General features: G+C 36.1%; 1 protein-coding gene across 1 annotated transcript in view; it reads left to right on the top strand.

Annotated features, from left to right (window-relative positions):
- Positions 1 to 21698, top strand: part of EFL1 (elongation factor like GTPase 1) — a 208710-nt gene that overhangs the window by 171719 nt on the left and 15293 nt on the right. Inside the window, exon 19 of the mRNA XM_051981171.1 lies at positions 4708 to 4892. Coding sequence (XP_051837131.1) covers positions 4708 to 4892 — 185 coding nt within the window. The remainder of the gene's footprint in view (positions 1 to 4707; positions 4893 to 21698) is intronic.

The following is a 21698-nucleotide window of genomic DNA, read 5'->3' as shown; positions in this document are numbered from 1 at the left end:
CCCCATTGGCTGAGGTTTCCAAAGTGCAGTTTCTAAAAATAAGAAGGTAAGACAGCCTGAGGCTATCAAATGCTTAACAGAGTGTAGTGTTTTCCACTGAATACAGCCCCTGCCCCTAAGGAGCTTACATTCTTTTGGGTCAGAAAACCTGCCTTGTGAGTTTCAATTTTCTAATTTAAGTTTCATTTCTCCAATTTAATTTTTATACTGTGGAAACCAAATAAATCTATTTCTCACAATATGAATACAAATATAGATGCATCTAAAACAATATTAATATGGCTGATTTAAAATAAGATTTGTTTTCTTTCTGAGACCAGTGAACTAGCCATAGGTTTTTTCCCTAATGAATTCTATTCCTGATCCTTGTTGCAGTGTTTGTGTATATTGCTTTATTTCCTATTCCTGGTAACTTTTCTACTTTAGTTCTACTCTTTAACTTGCCTTACTATTACTTAACCTCCTCCCTTCTCACTCTTACCTTCTCCTCCCTCACACCTTTTCCATCCATCTTTATCCCATTTCCATTAATTTACACACCTTATTCCACTCCCATTAATCTATATATATACATCTATACCTCTACCATATCCTATTCCTCCCCCACCTTATCTCTTTATAGATTTTGGACATGTTAAGTTTGCTACACATTCCGTTTGATAATGGGTTATGGAGTCAAGGGAAGTGGACAGTGTAAAATTGAATTGGTTCAGCAAAGGGTCAAGATGGGGAAAAGAGTGATTAATGCAAAGAAAATGGCCTGGGAAAGAATTGAGGGGTCATAGTGATGTAATAGGACTCTGTGTCTCTCTGAGTTTTGTGGAGAGTGGGCCACCTGGCAAAAAGAAATTTATTGGCACCGAGAAGTCACCTTTTACTAGGAGGCTGACTTCCTCAGTGGCAAGGTCCTGACAGAGAAGTAAAGGTATAGCAGAGAAATCCTGGCAGAGAGAGATAAAAAGAGGTTAATGCTAAGAAGAGAATGTCTTCCCAGAGGGCAAAGGGTCCTCACAGGCAGCTATGCTAAGGAGAAAGAGAGAGGGAGAGAAAGGGAGGGAGGGAGAGAGAGAAAGGGGGGGGGGGCAGGGCATGGTCCTGCTTTAAGCTTCTACAAAGAAATGAGCCCCCAAATTGCCCTTTAAAAGAGATCTATGAGATTACTGCCCCCAGGCCCAGATTTCCAGTAGCATGAGGTCACTTAATGGGAGTGGTCCTGAGCCAGTTTTCTGCTCAATAGAGTTCCATGGAAATATCAAGTCCAGATCTCCACCTAAAAATGAGACCACTTAAGTTCGAGCTAAGTACGGAGTAATCCTGGGCCAATCTTAATGACACCACTTAACTGTCCCGAAAGGTGGATCCCTGTCAGGAGAGTTTCATGGCTCATCCCAATGGTAAAGAAAGACAGTTTCAACATTCCCCCATCATGTGGGCACCCATTACTGTTAGGGTATTTCACCCTCCAACAGTAGAATTGAGAATAAAGAGTAGAGTTATATAAAGGAAAACAGAAGGAGGTATAGAAAGCCAGTACATCATGGTTCCCTAAAGGAATTTCAGAATGCTTGAATTTAGAGGTAGGACTTTTGTAGATGTTAGCATGATTAAAGGTATGACTATATGTGTGTGTGCATGAGGTGGAATGGAGTGGGTCATGGAAAGTGAGTAGATTAAGGAATGTTAGGGAACTGAATGGTTAGGAGTTTAAGCAAGCTAGAAATAAAATTAGTTAAGATGGCCCCAGTGTGAAAGACTTTGTAAGAAAAGACTTTGTTGGACATGATAAGGAAGGGAGGATCCATTTGAGATTCTTGATCAAGAGAATTAATATGATAAAATGGTGTTTTAGGAAAATGATTCTGTCAGTAGTAAAAAATAGATTAAGAGATAGAATGTGGATTGTGGTGATTTTCTTCTTTTAAAATAATAATGGTTCTCTCTGGGAGAAAGCAGGTTTCTCAGGGGAGGTTTTCTGGAGGCAGCCTTACTTGCCGTTCAGATCAATAATTACCCCAAATGCAACCAGGTGATAAAAGTTCAGATCTTTTATTATCTCCAATATACCCCGGTTAGCTTAGAGGCCTCTCTCTCTGCTTGGTTCCAAGAGCGAATGTCTCCAAATCCAAAGGTTTGTCCTTTGGACAGCCAGGCAAGTAGAAAATGGAATGGATCTCTCTTGCCTCGGAGAGAGGGCTTCTGGATCTCAATCTCCAATATAGTCCAGTTAGCTTTTCTTAGAGGCCTCTCTCTCTCTCTCTTTGTAGCTTTGTCCTTTGCTTCTGCCTCTGCTTTCTTCAGCCTCCAGAGCCAGCACTAAGCTGAATCTGTCTTCTCTCTGAGAGAGGGCTTCTGGCTCTCAGTCTCCCAGAATGCTCCTCTCCAAACCCAGTCAATGTTCCGAAGTAAGACTCCTCACTCAGAGAGAGCTTCTGGTTGAACTCACTTGACGCTCCCTTCTCAATCTAAATTCAGCTCCACTCCTCGTGTAATTCAGCTGAATTCTCTTCTGCCATCAGCCAGCCAAGTGGAAAATGGAATGAATGTCTCTCCAATTGGGGCTCTGCTTTCTTATATATCACAGACCAGGATTATGGGTTTTCTCCCAGAGTGCTCTCTGGCCCTAAGAGCTTCAAGGGAGGTGTGAATTCACAAAGTTACAAAGTTTACTTTGTGAATCTCTCATACTTGTGAATTCCAATGAGTAAAGGTGTAAACACAAGCATTGTATCAATTAGTTCTACTTAGTACCTTGTTTCAGGTTCTGGCCCAAAACTTCAACTCTAATGAGTTAGCAGTTTGTAAAGATTCCAACAGTGGATGAGCTGAATTAGGATAATTTCAGGAAGAATGCAAAGACCTGCATAAAGTCAAAGATGATTTCAAGATTTTTTTGTTTAATTATTCAAAGGGCAGTGTTCAGATGATAGGAGTTGGAGACTTGAGAGGTGAAATTTTGGGCATGTTAATTTTGAGGTAAAGGTGGATATCCAGTTGAAAATGTCTTGATAATAGAAGGGATTAGAGATCTGATTGTTGAGGTTGAGAAGGGGACCCCAAAAGTCCCAGACCAGTATCACGAGGTGGCTCAAAAGAATTTGCAGGTTTGAACCCTTCTCTCTCCTAGTCAAGGGGCAAAGTTTATTAAAAGCAATGTGACGCTACTAATGAACAGACTGAATTCTAAGTAGAACACAGCAATGGTGTATTCTGATGTAATTAGATGAATTAAGGGTGGTCTTCAGATAGATGATTGGGTGTGCTCAGTTTTCTGAGGCACTTTCCAAAGCCAGAAGACCAAGGTCTCATTAAAACAGAAGCTCCAAGGTCAGGAGACTCCAAAATCACATTACATCAAGATCAGAACTGGACATGAAATATAGAAGACATAAAAATAGTAATTGAATACACACAAAAAAAGAGGTTATTCAAAGCTTAAAGTATACCAGAGGAGACTGAATCTTGGTGAAAGCTATAGTTAGGCAGAGAAAAAGGAAATATCAGAATTTTTTTTGAAGAGTAAAAGGAAAATAGGATTAGTGTGGTTGGTGAACAAGAAGCCAGGAGAGAAGAAAGTTTCAAGAAGGGAGGATATGATCAGCTGTTTTAAGTGTCATAAAGAAGTCAAATGGAATTAGGACCTAGGAAAAACTCAATGAAGCCAGTTGGCCTACTTGGCATTAAGAAACTTCAGAAAAGCATTTTCAGTAATTGTTGGGAATGCAAAATAGATTTCAGGGAAATGAAGAAGGAATAAGTTAATATCTTGAAGAAACTATTCCTTTGACATGTTTTTTGGGTAGGAGAAAACTGGAAGGGGTAACAGGATCAAAAGAAATAATTTCTAAGATTGGAAATATTGCCTGAATGTATTTGCAAGGTAAGAAGAAGGCATTAGAGCTTGAAAAAAAAATTGAAAATTTTGAAGAGATTATTAACAAGTGATAGTATGAATCTTGAAGAACCATTCCTGTTAAACCTGTCAGTCATTATCTGTGAATTATTTCTCTCTTCTTTATTTCTCTTAATCCTTTCTACTATTCTATTTATTGACACCACCACCAGGGGGCAGGCAGGATCAGGAAGAGAAAGTAATGCTTTGTTACAGTTTTTGGTAGTTCTCACAAAAAGTTATGCAGAAGAAGTGACCAGAATTGTGGCATTGGCCAAAATTAGTCTTTAGGATTTTATATGAATTTCATTTATCTTTACTCTTTACTGTCAGCATTAATTACCTTTGAAGGATAAAAAATACTTTCTACATACATACTCATGTATGTGAAAAAACTTATTGTTTCCTAAATATATGAAATAGTGATAATGAATAGGAAAGGCTTTGGTCAAGAAAACTTTTTTGATTTCTATTACATGACAAGAATTTTTAGGGATATGAGATGACCTACAATTTCCTAAAGCTAATATTCTCTCGTTCTTGTACTTTTTAGAAGATTGGGTTAAAGAAAAAAATATATAAATATGTCCTTTTTTCTTTGACTCAGAAAGATTAGTACACCGGGTGTTTCCCATAACTAGAACTATGCAATCAGTATCCCAAAAATGCATTATAAGTAAGTTAATACTATCAAGGGACATTTGATAAAATTACATATTAGGGCAGATCATTATAGTGGACATTCTTAAGTATGCATTTTTTTATGGTTAAAAAGTTGTGGCCAGTGCAATCAGTTAATAAGATTTGTGATTCTGCAGGTCGGGTGTATGCTGTTTTGTCAAAGAGAGAAGGTCGAGTATTACAGGAAGAAATGAAAGAAGGGACAGACATGTTCATTATCAAAGCTGTACTTCCAGTAGCTGAAAGCTTTGGATTTGCTGATGAAATAAGGAAGAGGACTAGTGGGCTTGCCAGTCCACAGTTGGTGTTCAGCCATTGGGAGGTAAAAACAAAATATTTTTAATATTTTATTCTTTAGTATTTATTCTTTCTTTTTGGGGGGTAGGCTTCCTATAAATGTGCCATATGAGGGGGAAGATATTGCTAAGATCAAATTGGCTTATACAATCAGAGAGAAGACTGTGGGAACTAATGTGGACCACAACATAGCATCTTCACTTTTTCTGTTGATGTTTGCTTGCATTTTGTTTTCTTTCTCAGGTATTTTTTTCCTTCTTTATTGGATTTTTCTTGTGCAGCAAGATAACTATATAAATATGTATATGTAGATATTGGGTTTAACATATATTTTGACATATTTAATATGTATTAGACTACCTGCCGTCTAGGGGAAGGGATGGGGAGAAGGAGGTAAATTTGGAACAGAAAGTTTTGTAAGGGTCAATGCTGAAAAATTACCCATGCATATGTTTTGTAAATAAAAAGCTTTAACAAAATTTTAAAAAATATATCAAATTGGCTTATTTCCCAATAAAACTAGTGGCAATATGTTTTGGTCATAGCACTTCATGCTATGTACCATATTTTACTTTAGGTTATTAAGAATGGCTGCACAGTAAGTTGACATGTCTGTAAAAGTTCTATTTTATTACCCTTTACTTTTCTGGTTTTATTGCATGCTATTTTTATTACAAATAAGTAAAAAAAAGAAAAAGGAAATAACATTTTTTAAAAAATCAAATTTAAATTTTGACGCTATAGAAGAATTCCCATCTTGTTCACTAGAGGTAATTTTTAGATTTGCAAAATGTTGGTTGTTTTCTGAGAACCAAGCAACTGTTTTGTTTTGTTTTTAATTTGGTTTTTTCTTTTTCTTTTTGAAAAAAAGGACATTTTTAACATTTCATTAATAAATGAAAAACATTTTTTAAAAAGTGATATCTCTGGAAAGGAACAACTGAAACAAATAGATTAGACTCTATACCTTATTATACTCTGTATACTATATGTATGTATAGAATATGTATGTATACTATAGTATACATCCATACTATGATTTGGAATTTTAGCTCTTGTTCTGGGCTTATAATATCATCAAGGAACTCTAAGATAAAAGCCAGGCCACAAAAAAATACTATATTTGTAATTAGTAAGCCAACAAGATTTAGTGTTAAAGAAAACGCATTGGACATTTTTTCTTTTAAAAAATGGGGGGGGGGGCAGGCATTAATTTGGATTTTTTTTAATCTAACGGCAAAAAAGAAAAATGAAACCTTTTTCTTTCTCCCTTCTCCCCTCTCCCCATCCCTAGACAACAAGCAATTCAATATAGATTTACCATATTTACTTCTAAACATATTTCTACATTTATCACACTGCACAAGAAAAATCAGATCAGAAAGGGGGGAAAATGAGAAAAAAAACAAGCAAACAAACAACAACAACAAAAATGTGAAAATATGTTATGATCCACATTCAATCCTTTTAGTCCTCTCTCTGGATGCAGTTAGCTCTCTCTATCACAAGTCTTTTTGAATTGACCTGAATAACCTTAATGATTCCATTTTAATAATTTTCATTACATGATCAATAAAGATTACAAATTCCTAAAACATATTCAACTTTCTCATTGTAGAGGTGATCCTAGGCTGTCTTGCTGATAAGATAAACTCAACCAAGTTGTACAGTGTTGGAAAGGTTTCAGCAACTATGGTTCATGGACCTATCTAGCTCTCAGTGGAGAGGATCTTAAAGGGGTTGGCCACTCCTGATGAAATTTTTGGGTAAAAAAAATGGGTAAAAAAAATACAAAATGGAGTAGCCATCTTCCAGTTCAGCAGTGATGTTGATGGAGCAGCACAAAAGGACAGAGAATTATAATGAAAAAGATAATAAAAGAAGAAATGGCAGGTGTTAGAGAGAATGTGAGAAGACAAGGATTCTTAATGGATTATTAATGGAGCTATGAATTAATCTAATCATTGTATAAAGCACTTTGAAATTGTGCTTTTAAAAAAGCACCAAACCATATGAAACCTTTTCCCATTTAATGTCACTACTAGGCATATACTTATATTCCTAGGAAGTCAGAGAAAAAGGAAAAGATTGGTAATAATACATAAAAATATGTATAGGAGCATTTTTTTTTTTTTTTTGCAGTAGTTAAATACTTGAAAAAAAGGTAGGTGCCAATTAAGGAATGATTGAATAAATTATGGCATACAAATGCATCATTGTAAAATAAGTAAAGATAAAAAGAATTCAGATAAACAAAGGAAATTTTGTATTAATGAAGGTACAGCAAAATAAGTAGATATAAAATCTTTCAGAAAATAAACTATAAAATTCTAGGTAGCTAAGGGTGATCCAGCTGCTAAGAAAAAACATCACATGCTAATTTTCAGCTAGTCATACTTGTTTTGGGAGACTTGATGCCCCTCATTGTTTAAAGAGGAAAGTAGAAAATTACTGTCTTATGATTGGAAAGAGAGAGTCACCAACTGCAGCTGATATAAATATATGTTTATGCCAGTATAGTGTCCCTCTTTTGTTCCTGCATTGTAAAGGAAGAATAGCTCTTAGAAAATAGAATGCTAGATAGAGAAAAGATGCTTTCTTTTTCTCTTCTTTACCATCCCCATACAGTTCTACCTTTGGTAGTCCAGTGAGGAAGAGACTGAAATAGCACATACTTTTGAAAGAAACTAGGAATGGGGCACAGTAAAGCCAAAGAAAATGGTAGAATTTTTGTCAAAAACCAATAAAGGCATTTTAACCCATTTTAATCCTTATACCAGCTGTGGGAGAAATCTGAGTGCAAGGTAAAAGATTCCAAATGACATATTATTCTAGTCATTTGGGGCATAATACCAAGATCAGATTTAGGTGTTTGCTTTTAAAAGTGGCAGACTTTATTTTTTGTTGAACAGGGTAGCTACAAGCAACCAGATGATTCCAATTTAGTTGACAGTAGTAAGAGTATGTAATCTGGGGAAGGTTGGATGCAAGCATTCTTCTCTCCATCAGACTTCATCATTGTCACACAACTTCTTTAGTGTCTGTTTTATCTGATGATTGTTGACATTAATGTCAGTGATGAATACAAAGGTATTCTATGAAATACATACATACATGGGTATGTATTCTATGAAACTTGATGATCACATAATAATCTTGTTATTCCTAGGAGGACTTTTTCCAGGCTGCTTGTGAAGTCAGAGTGCCCATAATGTGGAATGTTTGAATTTTTTTATTTTTGTGCTTAGGGGAAGCCTTAACACTTAACTTCTTGGCCTTCAAAACTTTTGACTTCCCATCTAAATGACTTTCTACTTTGCTTCCGCACCATCTTAAAAGAAAAGCTAGGTAAAACATTAAGGAAAAATTAGATATCTTGGGATAAAGTGGGGATTCCTCCCATTGTCTTAAAACAAAGGAGGTCAACTGGTTGAATATATATTAGAAGGAATTATTTTTCAGTTATAGATTGGACTAGATGGCCTCTGAGGTGTATTCCTACTATCCAAATCCATAAGTGATGTTTCCACATTAGTAGAAAAGTTTCCAGATTAAATGTGTAGGTGTTGTTTTTTTTTCCTTCAAATGCTACTCTGTATATGTATCTTTCTTGTTGGTAAGGACATTCTAAGTTTCTAGAGGGCAGAGATTATCTTGCCTTTCTTTGAATCTCTAAAATTTAGCACAGTGCTTTCCACATAAGTAATAACTTAATAAATGCTAGTTCAGTTAACATTTTGTTTGTTTTAATAAAGATTTATAGTTTTAATTTTTAAAAGAAAAGAACTTATCTTTCCATCAGGCTCATTCAGGATGAGCCATCAGTGTGGTAGAGTCAGAAGGGCTTTTGAATACATAAAAACCCAAGTTTGAGTTCAGATTTGCCATTCAACAGCTGTAGCATCTTGGCTGAATCACTTGGCCACTCTAAAGACAAATTCTCTCATTTGCAAAATGAAGTGATTGTAGTAGACATTTATTGAAGTTCTTTCCAACTCTGACAATTTGTGACTGTGTGTAAGACTATTGTTGACATTATTGTGTCCATGGCCTCTGCAGTAGCACCACTTTTTAACGGCTTACCATACTTGTAGCCAAGCAGCTGGAAGGAAATAGAGTGATGTTGGAGTGCTAAACATACAGTTTCAGCCATATAAAGTGATGGTGGCAAATATCACACTGCAGTTACCTCTGGTGGCAGAGATTGAGGAGGGAGATGTGTTAGTACAGAGATAATAATCTTCATCATCATAAGTTTTTATGATCTTTGATTTTATATTATATAAAAAAATCTTGAAGGAAAATTAGCATTTAATTTACTTAGCTTTTATTTACAATTTGTATTTATTTAGAATTTTGTTATATATAGAGCCTTGCATTAAAGCTCAGAGATGCATAAAAGTATAAGAAACTGGAGTACTTACATAGTATTAATCTGCCTGGGCATAAAGAATATAACTATTTCTTGCTCTATACAAGGAGTGGGAAACATTTTTAAGAAAAAAACAAAAACAAAAAGCCAACAAAAAACCCCATTGGCGTAGCTATAGAAAGTATTGAGAGATATACACAAGGAAAAAAAATCACTAGTAACTGGCAGTTTTTTTTCCCTAGTAAGAGAATAATAGATTTTCTATTCTTTTATAATTAAGAGCAATAGCCACAAAATTTGATTCATTAAACATAGCACATAATTTAAAATATGTTTCATTTCCATGTCTGTGTAGTAGTAGTAGTAGAAACAAGCAAAATAGAAGGAAATTAAGATGGAAAGAAAAACTAAAAAAGGCAGGGGAAAAAGAGAACAAGGAAAAGAAGGTAAGTGAGGGAGAGATAGCAGAGAAAAGGATGATGGGGAAAAGGGAATACCAAAGAACATCATCATTAATAAAGTAGTGATGATGATTGTTTGCATTTGCATAGAGCTTCAAGATTGGCCAAGCACTTCTCATATCTTATCTCATTTGATCCACATGGCATCACCACTATTTTATTAATTCAGATATCTCCTTTCCCACCTATGATGCATTAGTTCAGATCTTCCTCCCTAGAGTTCTAAAGTGACACACACATTTACACCATAGAAGCTCTTTATCAGGAGAAAGCGTTCCATCCAGCTTTCATTTCATATATGTCCTACCCTCTGAGCCAACCCAGATGACTATTATAAAGACACAATTGTATTTTCAAATTAAAATCTAGCCCATATTTCCTGTGATATTCTAGTCTTTTTGAGGTTGTTTCAGTTCAGTCTGGCAAGGAAGCTTATGTTCTAAAAACTCTCCTTTGATGACCTTGGGTATCACAGCTTCTGCCTGCCCCTGCTGTGGCTTTCATTGGTGCTAGGAAGTTGGATAGAAAATTTTCAAATCTGATTGGCTATCAAGTACAGAATTTCTTTCTCAGACACAAATGCCCAGCTGATCTTGGAGGTACATGACCTTGCCATAGGGGTGTGTGTGTGTGTGTGTGTGTGTGTGTGTGTGTGTGTGTGTGTATCTATATCTATATCTATACCTACTACCAAATAGAATAACAACAGTGCCATCTTGAACCCTGGATAGATAACTTATTTTAAGTCTGAAACAGGCTTTATAAAATTACAGTAGAAATAGCAGTAACGATTCAGATTGACTCCAGTAAGTACTCATGGAAATAAAGTTAGGTCTTACTGAAAGCCTTAAAGGTTGGTAGGTTCCGTCCAATCAAAAGGGGGAAAATGTTCAGACATTTTATTTTTTTCTTATTGCTGCCTTGAATAATTTTTCTTCTTTCTATATTGCTAGACATACCATTATGCTTAGTTAAAGAAAGATATAATTATTTCATAGGACTCATAATAAAGCAGTCAGCCCATTCAGAGTATAGATTTAGACTTCTTTTGGACATGGCCAGTGCAGGAATTTGTTTTGCTTGATTCTACATGTCTGTCACCGAGGAGTTGTTTTTCCTCCTTTCTCAGTAGGAAGGGAGAGAAAGAAAGTAAATTTTCATTAGGAAAAAAAATTAAATTTTTAAAAAAGGGTAACAGATAAAGGATATAATTGTTCTTCTTGACATCAATCTCAAGTATTGAGACTGTCATACTTCTATCTTTTTTTTAGATTTGATGCAGATCTCTGTGTCCCTTAGGTTCATCACCTTCTCACAGTGACTAAACAAGCCATTTCTGTGGGCCTCAGCTCTTCATCTGTGCCATGGAGGGGACGGGTTGGACTAGATGCCACTGGAGTACTCTTTCCAGCTTAAAGTCTCATCTAACCTAATCTGCTCTTTTAAAATATATATGTGCTTGAAGTCTGGAACAGCTCCTATCATAATATGTTTTATTAATATATTCTATGTGAATGGGGGGCAGCCAGATGGCTAAAGAACAGAATACTGCACTGGGAGTCAGGAGGACTTTCATTCAAATCCTGCCTGAGGCACGGGAGTGGTATGACCCTACAGACATTGCCCTCTTGTAGTGTCGGTTTTCTCCTCTGTATAAGGTTGTTAGGAGAACCAGATGAGATAACCCGTGTGAAATGCTTTGCAGATCTTAAAGTGCTGTTGTTGTTATTCAGTCATTTTTATTGTATCTGGCTCTTTGTCATCTGACTTGGGGTTTTCTTGGTAAAGAAAGATACTGGAATAGTTTGTCCTTTGCTTCTCCAGCTTATTTGACAGGCAAGGAAACTGAGGCAGACAGGGTGAAGTGAATTCCCCAGAATCACACAGTATGTCTGAGGCCAAATTTGAGTTCAGAGAGTTGAGTTTTCCTGACTTGTGGGTCAGCTCTCTAGCCACTATATGACCTCGCTACTCTGAAAAGTATTGTATAAAGTATATAAAGTTATATGTACTTATAATTATTATTAGGTAAAGCATTGTGTTCTTTTTTTGCTCTAAATATACCTCTCAAGCCTCAAGTGGTAGTCTCTAACTCTGGTATTCCAGAATTTGATGAAATAATCCATTTTACCCCCATGTAATATAAAATTGGTAAACTTTTTGTTAATAGTATGACTTTATATATTTAGAATCATAGTATTTAGACTTGAAAAGGAACTTAGAGATAATATGATCATAGACAGTAAAACTAGAAGAGCCCATAGAGATTTTAGAGTCTAGTATCCCCCTTATATAGATGAATAAACTGAGGCCCATTGACAAGATCTCAATTCGGGCCTTCCTGATTTCCCATCTAATGCTCTTTCTATTCCTCCACACTAATAGCCACCACTTTTCCTGCCTCTTTTTTGTCAAAGTCTCAAGGCTCTCTGCATAGCCTTTTTCATATTCCATTCATCATTTTAGTTGTTCATCCTCCAGCCTTCAGTGGGGAAAAAGCAATGTGGTTATAAGTAGCTCTTAGACATTTTAAAGATTTTCTCCTATTAACCTTTTAAAGTGTTGCTGACATAGTGTTCATTAAAAGCTAATTATGGCCATGGCATTTACATCACCCTGTGGTAACATGTGGCTATATAACCACAGTGGCTTCTTTCACTCCCCTCCCCAGTGTATACTGTCATGTTACCTAGTGACCAGCCAGCAAAGCAAGTCATTGGATGCACCCAAGAGTTTATGTATTTTACATAGTGCTTGTCTCTCCTTGAGCTTATTTATTGCTGTCTCAGTGCTCTCCAAGGGGGAAGCAGATTGAGGTGGAGTTGCCACATAGCTTGTGAAGTGTGAGAAGTTTGTTTACCTTTCCAAAACATAAAAATATGGACAGCCATTTGACCATTGTATTTTTTTTACCCCATCCATTTGTAAATTCTGGATTATGCCTTCTTCTAAAATGATTTTTTTAAAAGACAAATGATTTACCAGCAGTAAGAAAAGCAACTCGTGGTAACATTGCATTTCTTACTGGTTACATAGCAAAGAACAGGCTATAGAGATAAATCAAAGAAACAAATAAGTTTTATAGAACATAGGGGTAGGTATACCCTGCCTGTATTGAAATGTCACAAGTTGATCTTCCCCAGGCTTAAATGATATCTGAGGCTGCCTACAGGATTATGATACAGTTTACTTTTGGCTGAATAAAATGTTCTTTGAAATATTCAAAAGTTAAAATGTTTCTTGTACATTAAAGTTAGCCTCTAGATTGAAAGGAAAGTCAAATGTGGTAGACTCAGAATTTTCTTTATAAGACGATCAAAGGATGTGGAAATGTTTTTGGTTTCATTTTCTGATTACACCAGTAACTGCAAGCGGCTTCAGTGTAACTTTTCAAGACCGCTTCATTTATTATTATTGGTCAAAACTTATTGTTTATCTAAACAGAAAGTCAGTCACAAAGAATAGTGCATTGTGGTGTTGGAGATGTTCCCCCAGATGCCCGATATGCTGTACTGAGGTTTCTGATAAAATGTGTACATTCTTTTATTTCTATCAAGGAAATAATTTACTCATGTTATTTAACTAAAACTTTTACTGCCTAATGTTAGATTTATATTAGCTCCATTGCTCCCATTGATTCATATGAATTTTTTATAGTAGCAAGTGAAGGACTAGGTGGTTTAATAGATAGGAAGCTGTTTTCAAAGCCAGGAAGACCTGGATTCAAATCCTACTTCTTACGTGACCTGGCTACATGAACCTTAACCCCTCAGTGCTCTAGGCAAATTCTAACTAAATTGCCAAGAAAGTGCTGCTGATTTACATTGGTGAAGAGTTTTCTCTTCCCTGGGACATCTAGATCACAGGTCCATTTCTCCTTTAATAATAATGAGTAACCATCTTTTTCCTTTCTGAAAGGTTCCAAAGAAGACAAAAATTTTAGTATTGCTGTTCTCCAATATTGTGTGTGTGTGTGTGTGTGTGTGTGTGTGTTTGTTGCTGAGGCAATTGTGGTTAAGTGACTTGCCTAGGGTCACAAGAAGTGTTAACCAAGCCAAAAAGTTTTACCAAAGGTGTTTTTTTTTAACTTCACTTTATTTCCTAATATGTCATTCTTCTCTCCCAACTCCTCATTCTCTGTCAGTTTGTCTGCTTCTCTCTAAATGTCTGTCTCTTTCTCTCTCTCTCACACACATACACACTCTGTGTGTGTGTGTGTGTCTGTCTGTCTCTTTCTCTGTCTCTCTGTCTCCCTTTCTCTCTCTCTCATAACAAAATGAAACCTTAAGGAAAAGCAGACTGGTACATCGATCATATCTAGCTTTATTATGTAGCATTCTATATCTACAGTCTGATGTGTCTTCATCAAAAGAAGGAACAATATACTTTTATCACCAGTCCTTTGAAATCAAGATTGTTCGTATATTGATCTGAATACTCACATTTTTTAATGTTTTCATTTACATTATTATGTTCATTGTGTATGTTATTCTCTTGGTTCTGTCTTTTTCCCTATGTCAGTTCATATCAGACTTTACAACAGTTTCTCTATATTCTTCATGTTCATGATCTGTTATGATGTAAGTCTTGCATTACATTGACATCTCATAATTTGTTCACCCATTCCCCAGGCACTCATTCTATTTCTAGCTTTTTACTACCACAAAAAAAAAAAAAAAAAAAAAAGTGCTGCTGTGATTTTTTTAGTACAGATGGGAGCTTTCTTTCTGTCTTGAACCCCTTTACAATTTATGCTCAGTAGTGAGACTTCTGAGGTCACTTTTTAGAGCACATTGGAAACAGGTCCACAGAACTAATGTTTTACTAAGGTGAATCAGAATCATAGGATTTAGAACTAGAAGGGATTTTAGAGACCATCTCCATTCCACCCTATTCCCAGTCCCATTTTACAAGTCAGGAAATGTGAGCTTCAGAGCTCTTAAATAATCTGCTCCAAGGCCACAATTCCAAATCCTGTACTTCCCCTACATCTACAATGTCTCGTGGGGTTTCTGCCTGGATTAAAATTCAAACAACTCTTTTTAGGGGAGGGAAGATGAGGGGAGCATATTTAGCACTCTTCTTTAATGAGAAAAAAAATGTCCAGCAACATAATATTGAGGTTTGTTGTGGGTTTTTTTTTTTAATTTAATTGTCAGAATAGATACATCTACTATAGTTATAGTTTATGTAATGATAATTGACTTTTCAGGAAGTAACTGAAACACTGAGATTCTAAAATTCCTTCTGAAAGATGGTTACACTTTCAATAATACATTTTTTCCTTGTTTCAAATTTTTGAAAATTGTTGATCTGCATGCCATTTATAGTGATTTTATAATAATCAGAATATCTTAATCTTGACCTTGCTCAATAAGAATTTTTACAGCCCTATTTATATGACCATAACTGATGTTCTGATGATCATAATACTTCAAATAAAAAACAGAAAGCATTTTGAAATTTCAAGCTTCTTTCTACTCTTATGTAACCACAGACATTGTAATCAGGGAAAGTATCTTATAAATCATAGAGCTTTAATCTCACCTACTTCATTCTACAGATGAGGAAATTGAAACATGGAGAGTTTAATCAAATAAACATTTAACATTTATTAAGCATCTGCTATTTGATAGGTACTGGCCTAGATCCTAATAAATGAGACAGAAATGAATCAGTTCCTGTCCTCAAGGAGTTTACATAATAGTAGGGGAGACAACATCATAACATGCAAGACAGCTGTGTCTCCTAATTCCTGGCCACATTGGCTGGGCTACCTTTTCCTAGGGTTCTACTTCACTTAGGATATACTGGTTTCCCCTTATCAGATATTAACAGCAACCTTGAGATTTAATTGGCTCAGGAAATTAAAGCTAGAAATATTGACATAATAACTTCCTGGTGGCCTTGGTACAAACTCAACACACCAGAATTGTGAGCTTCTCTCAGCTGCACATATACTTCTGATTCTGTAGCATCATGGCAAACATAGAATCAGGAAAGCTGTGCCTGCTTGAATCAGTGCTTTGTGTTTATTTTATACCCTTTCTTGCTATGATTTTGTAAATCTCCTTTTGTCAACTGTTAAATAATGGGATTTTCAACCTTTTCTATGTCATGACAGTATGGTGAAACCTATAGATCCCTTCTCAAAAACCTTTTTAATTCATAGAAGTAAATGCTACATTTCTTTTAGAAGTTAGTGAAAATGAAGACATTATTTTCCTCCCCGCCAAGTTCAAGAAGACCCTAAAAATCTAAGAACCCTATCTGTGCCTTTCTTATTCTCAAATCTGAATCATCAGACCAGACCACATCAGTTCTGGCCTACAACATAAGGTAACCTTGGAGGTATAAGTGCTAGCCCTTGGAGAAATCAGAAAGGGCTTCATGCAAAAGGTGGTGTTTGGGCTGAGTCTTGAAAGAAACCAGGAATTCTAAAAGGCTGAGGTAAGGAAAGATACATTCCAAGATTGAGTGTAAGGGAAGGTGGGCAACTAATGCAAAAACATTGAGACAAGAGATAGCATGTTAATGTGTGAATATCAATGAAATGCTGTAGTAAAGATTGAGAAAAGGCCATTAGATTTGGCAGTTCAGAGGTCATTGGTAAATTTGGAGGGAGCAATTTCAGCTGAGAAGTGCATTCAAAAGCCAGATTAAGTTTTTTTGGGAAGTTTGATGTTGTTTTTAAGAGATTAAAAGGAATGGAAATAGAGGCACTAGTAAAATGCTTTTTTTTTTCCCCTCCCAAGGAGTTTTGCCTGTGTGGAATGGGTGCTAGACCTTCTTTCCCAAATTAACTAATCAGAGACATCTTCAGGTACAAAGAGAGAGCATTTATTTAGTCCCTGCAGGGAGAGGCCCAGACACACACCTGGTAGCCATTCCAGCTCCTGCCCATGTGCCCTGAATCTGATCAGCCCGAAGTAGAACAGCCAGTTAAATAGGAAAAGACCCAAGCCTTTTCATGGATAGATCAAAAGGACATGGCCATCCTTGACCAGTGGTCACCAGTGTTGTCTTGTTCCCACAGGTCATGTTACGTCCTGCAACTTCCTGTCATCTCCTGCAACCCAGGATCTGACTCTCCAGAGATCATGTGATCTCCAACCCCCCCAATCCTCACCCTTACCTCCACCCCCTGCAGTGCAATCAAAAACTAGATTTTTTAAAATTGGTTTTTGTTGTTGTTATTTTTAATCGAGTAAAAGAAATAGAAGTAAAGATACTAGTAAAATACTTTTTTAAAAAGAGTTTGGCAAAAAACTTGAAGAAAGATAAAGGATTTATGTCTATGCTGGATAGTAATTCTATTGAGAGTTTTGTAAGAATAGAGAAGACATAGGTGTGTTTTTAGGCAGCAGGGGAGGAAAAAGTCAAGATTACAGGTATGATAATAGTGGAGTCAATCTGCTGGAGAAGATGGGAAAGGTTAGGGGTTAGAGAGGAGACAGAAAGAGGGGAAAGGAGGGGCAGAGATTTATAACAATGCATAGTCAAGCAAAACAAATTCATTAGCTGTATACAAAAATATCTGTCTCATTCTGCACCTTAAATCTCTCACCTCTGTCAGAAGGAAGATGGCATATTTCATCATCAGCCTCTGGAATCATGAATGTTCTTTGCAGTGATCATAATTCTTAGAGCTTTCAAAGATTTTATCTTTACAGAGTTGCTATTGCATAAATTTTTCTTCTAGTTCTACTTTATGCTATATCAGTTCATATAAGTCTTGCTATTTCTTTTTCATTAAATCATTTATTTCTTCCTTTATTATAGCACGAACAAGTCTCCATCACATTCATATACTATATTTAGCCATTCCTCAATTGATTGGCATTTCTTTATTTTCCAACTTTTTGCTACCACAAAAATAGTTGCTGTGAATATTTTTGTACATATAAGCTCTTTGCTTCTTTCTTTGGTTTCTTTGGATATAAGCTAGGTCATGTACTATTTAGCAACTTTTCCTGTATAATTCTAAATTGCTTTTCAAAATAGTTATACCCATTCACAAATTCATTAGTGTATTCCCTGTTTTCCTACAGTTCCTACAATTTCTATCATCTTTTTTTGTTATTTTTACCAATCAGGTATCTCAGAGGTATATTTCAGCATTACTTTTACTTTCCTTTCTCTAAATAGTTGATTGGAGCATTTCTTTTCTTTTTTTTTTTTTTTTTTTTTTTTTTTTTTTGATATGCTATAGTAGCCTAGATTTCTTCCTTGAGAAGTTCCTGTTCGTCCATTAGTATATTTAACAATTAGTGAATGGCTCTTATTATTATAAATTTGAATTGGTTCCTTAAATATCTTGGAAATGAGACCTTTATCAGAGAAACTTGTTGAAAAGACTTCCCACCTCCACCCAGGTAATGGCTTCCTTTGTGAATCTTTACTAGATTTGTTTGTAAAGATTTTTTTTTAAATTTATGTCATCAAAATTATCCATTTAATTTCTGTGGTCTCTATTTCTTGTTTTCCTATTTGTAGATCTAATAGGTAATTTTTTCCATGTTTCCCATTTTTTCATGTTTATTTATGTGATCTTTCAAATACTGTGTTACATGAATCTTTGGGGATTATCTTGGGGTATAAAGTATGGATTCAGATAAAAATTTGAATCTAATTTAGATCATCATCTGAAAAAGGTAGCATGGTATGCTTAAGAGAAGAAAGGGTTTGGAACAGCTACTCTCCTTAAGTAGAAAAGAGAATCAAGGTAAAATGAAAGGAGATCTTTGCTGTAGTGAGGGCCTTCTTGAAGTTAGAAGGATAAATATGTATGTCTTTGTGGGAAGAGTGAAAGTAAAAAGTGTCAGCAATTGTACTATAGAGTTCCTATAGTTCCATTTAGTAGTAGAATAGAAAGTTATGACTAATCCAAGACTATACAATTGAATGACTAAGCTCCCAATTGTCTGTTCAGTTTCTCCTCTTCTCTCCATTCTTTTTGGGAATGAGGCATACCACTATTCAGTCAACATGCTTGATCAGGTGTTTACCAACTGCCAGGCACTGTGCTCTCTTTGAACATACAAATACAAAGAAGGAAATTGTCTCTGCCCACAAAGAACTTATATTCTAACAAGGGAGACTCTAGGAACATATCAAATATAAATATATACAGAACAAATATCAAAAGAATAAATCCAAAGCAGAACTAAAATACAGAATAGCAAATGACAAAAGAATAAATGAATTCATATTAAGTTGTTTTAGGATCTGTTCTGGGCTATCTTCTCTCCTTCTGTACCATTTTAATTGGTGATTTCATCAACTCTGATGGAATCAATTATCTCTGTATGGATTAATCTCAAATCTACTTATTCATCCCTTACCTACTTTGCTGATCTCCAGTATTATATCTTTGTCTATTAGATATCTTGAAATGGATGTCCTATACACATCTTAAACTCAACATAGCTGAAACTGAACTCATTATCTTTCCCCCACCCTCGAGTTCTCCTCACTTCCAAACTTCTGTATTACACAATACTACTGTATTACTACTACTGTAATGGAATACCACCATTCCCATGACTCCTAGACACTCCACATTAGTGTTATCTTGGACTCCTCATTATCTTTCACCCCACAATCACTATGTCCACTTTGTTGCTAAGGCCTGTTGATTTCACCTTTGCAACATCTCTCCAGGGTCTACCTTCTCTCCTGATACTGCCACCATTCTGGTACCAGCCTGCAGGTTTGTTGTCCCTATCACCAATCTTTCCCCACTTCAGGCTATCTTTCTCTCAATTGCCAGGTGATTTTCCTAAAGCATATGCCCTATTGTCTGAAGGGTTCCCAGTCTCTTCCAGGATCAGAAATGAAACTTTCTGTTTGGGGTTCAAAGCCTTTTATAGCCTCTTTCTCCCCCACAACTCTTTCCAGGCCTCTCATATTTTACATGCCAGCTTCCTGGAGATTCTACAGTCCAGTATCAGTGACCTCCTTGCTGTTCCTGGATCACAATAAGAAATCTCAAGTTCCATTTTCCCTGGTTGTCTGTTGTATCTGGAATGTTCTTTCTCTCCCTTTTAGCCTCTTGGCTTTGCTGGCTTCCTTCAAGTCCCAGCTAAACATTTCCTACAGAAAACCTTTACAGAAATGCTGATCATTTCCTGTTCTCCTGTTCTTAACTCGTTTGTAGATAGCTATTTGTATGTTTTCTCCCTCATTTGACTATGAGCTCCTTTCAGGGACTGTCTTTTGCCTTTGTGTTCCTATCCCTTAGGATAGTACCTGGCATGTAGCATGTTTAGTAAATGCTTAACTAAATGATAATCCCACTTTCTATGAGATTTCTTTTTGTCCAGTCTTTCTCCAGAGCTTATCAAGCAACATTTCTGATTTCTGATATTGACAGTGTAAGCTTCTGTACCTCCAGATCCAATATCGTGAAATATTTGGGACTGTACTAAATGCCTGTGGTGACATAGTGATATAATAGTGTGAAAACCGAGTTAGCCCTCTGGATACCTTAGAATCAGCTGGAGTCAGGATAAGCAAAAGTCCTTGATCTTTATTATTGGTCTTTAGGGATAGAAGTGAATTGGATGGACACAGGATCTCCACGACCTCTCCGCTTCATCTCCCGCCCAAAAAGTGACTCTGGCTAGTTTTTCTCCACCCCCTAGTCCCTCTCACAATTCTCTGTATACACCAATTATCGAGCCAGCACAGAATAGTGGGAAAGGCCATTTTCCAAGCATATGCTAATAGAGTGTTGTACAATCGGTAATTAGCCTTAAGTGCTCAGTTGTCCGACTTCAGTGTATGAACTCAAGAGTGTCAGTCCTCTACAAGTCAGGAATCATTTTGACTTTTTTCCTTACTGTTTTCCCCCACAATTCTTCATTTTCTCAAGCGTTCCAGCCGTTTACACAACAGGAGTCAGAACCCAGGACCCTTGGCTCCATGGCCATTACACTTTCAAATTCAATTCTTCTGCTCTTTGTGCGGCCCCTCTTGCACTATTCTCTTAGAGAATCTTTGCTGCTAAATTGACTTAATGAAACAATTAGAAATTATCCCATTATTTCTAAGCAAAGCTTGCTGTGACTAAGCTACAGGTGTTGCTGTACCTCTGCCAAGCCAAGCTCAGGTGTATTCTAATCATAAGACAGGTTTTCCTAAACCTGACATACTATTCACTATCTGTATGATCCCAGGCAAATCACTTAACCTCTCCTTGCCTCAGTTTCCTCAATTCTGAAGTGGGGATACCTCCTAAGGTTGTTCTGAGGATCAATATGTGATAATATCTACAAAGAACTTAGCATTGTGCCTGGCACATATTAAGCTGTATCAGCTATTATTACTGTTACTTATCCTCGTGCAAGAGTTTTGATCTTCTAAGTAATCCCTTGGGAAAATGTGTTCTTATTCCAGGGATTCTGCCATTACTTAAAACTTGTTTAGAAAATTTCCCCTTGGGGAATTATCTTTGGAACCAGCCGCATACTCTTTTGAATGTCTTTTATAGTGAATCATCTTTTATTCCTTGAGAGGGGATTTGATTTCTAGAATCAGCCAAAAGTTGGTTTGAAATTGGTCTACTGAGTAAGGCAGGTAAGCCAACTTGATATAATAGTTTGGAATAAGAAACAAGATATGGCTGAAAAGTATTGAAACATTTTTTTGGCGGCTTGAAAGCTTGCTCTGATGGCAGTTCCAAAAAGCATTCCAAAAAAAATTGAATTATAATAGCCTTAATGGGATGGTTTTATATGTTAGAATGTGTGCTTATTTAAAATAAAAACAGAATTATTGCTTTATATTCACAATTCATTCTTGAAAGTAATAAAATTGAGTTTAAAGACGAAAAAAAATTGGAATTCAAGCTTATACCGTTTCCAAGTTAGTGAGGTCCTAGAAGAAACTGGAGGAAAATGGATCAGGGCACAGGTAGCACAGATTTAGTCTTAATGAGGAGAAGGCTCACCTCTTTTTCATAACTAGAGGTCAAGAAGGAGTATTGAGTAACAAT

Source organism: Antechinus flavipes, chromosome 2 (genome assembly GCF_016432865.1).
Source record: "Antechinus flavipes isolate AdamAnt ecotype Samford, QLD, Australia chromosome 2, AdamAnt_v2, whole genome shotgun sequence".
Lineage (NCBI taxonomy): Eukaryota > Metazoa > Chordata > Mammalia > Dasyuromorphia > Dasyuridae > Antechinus > Antechinus flavipes.
The sequence above is the reverse complement of the archived record's forward strand: the minus strand, read 5'-3'. Positions and strand labels throughout refer to the sequence as shown.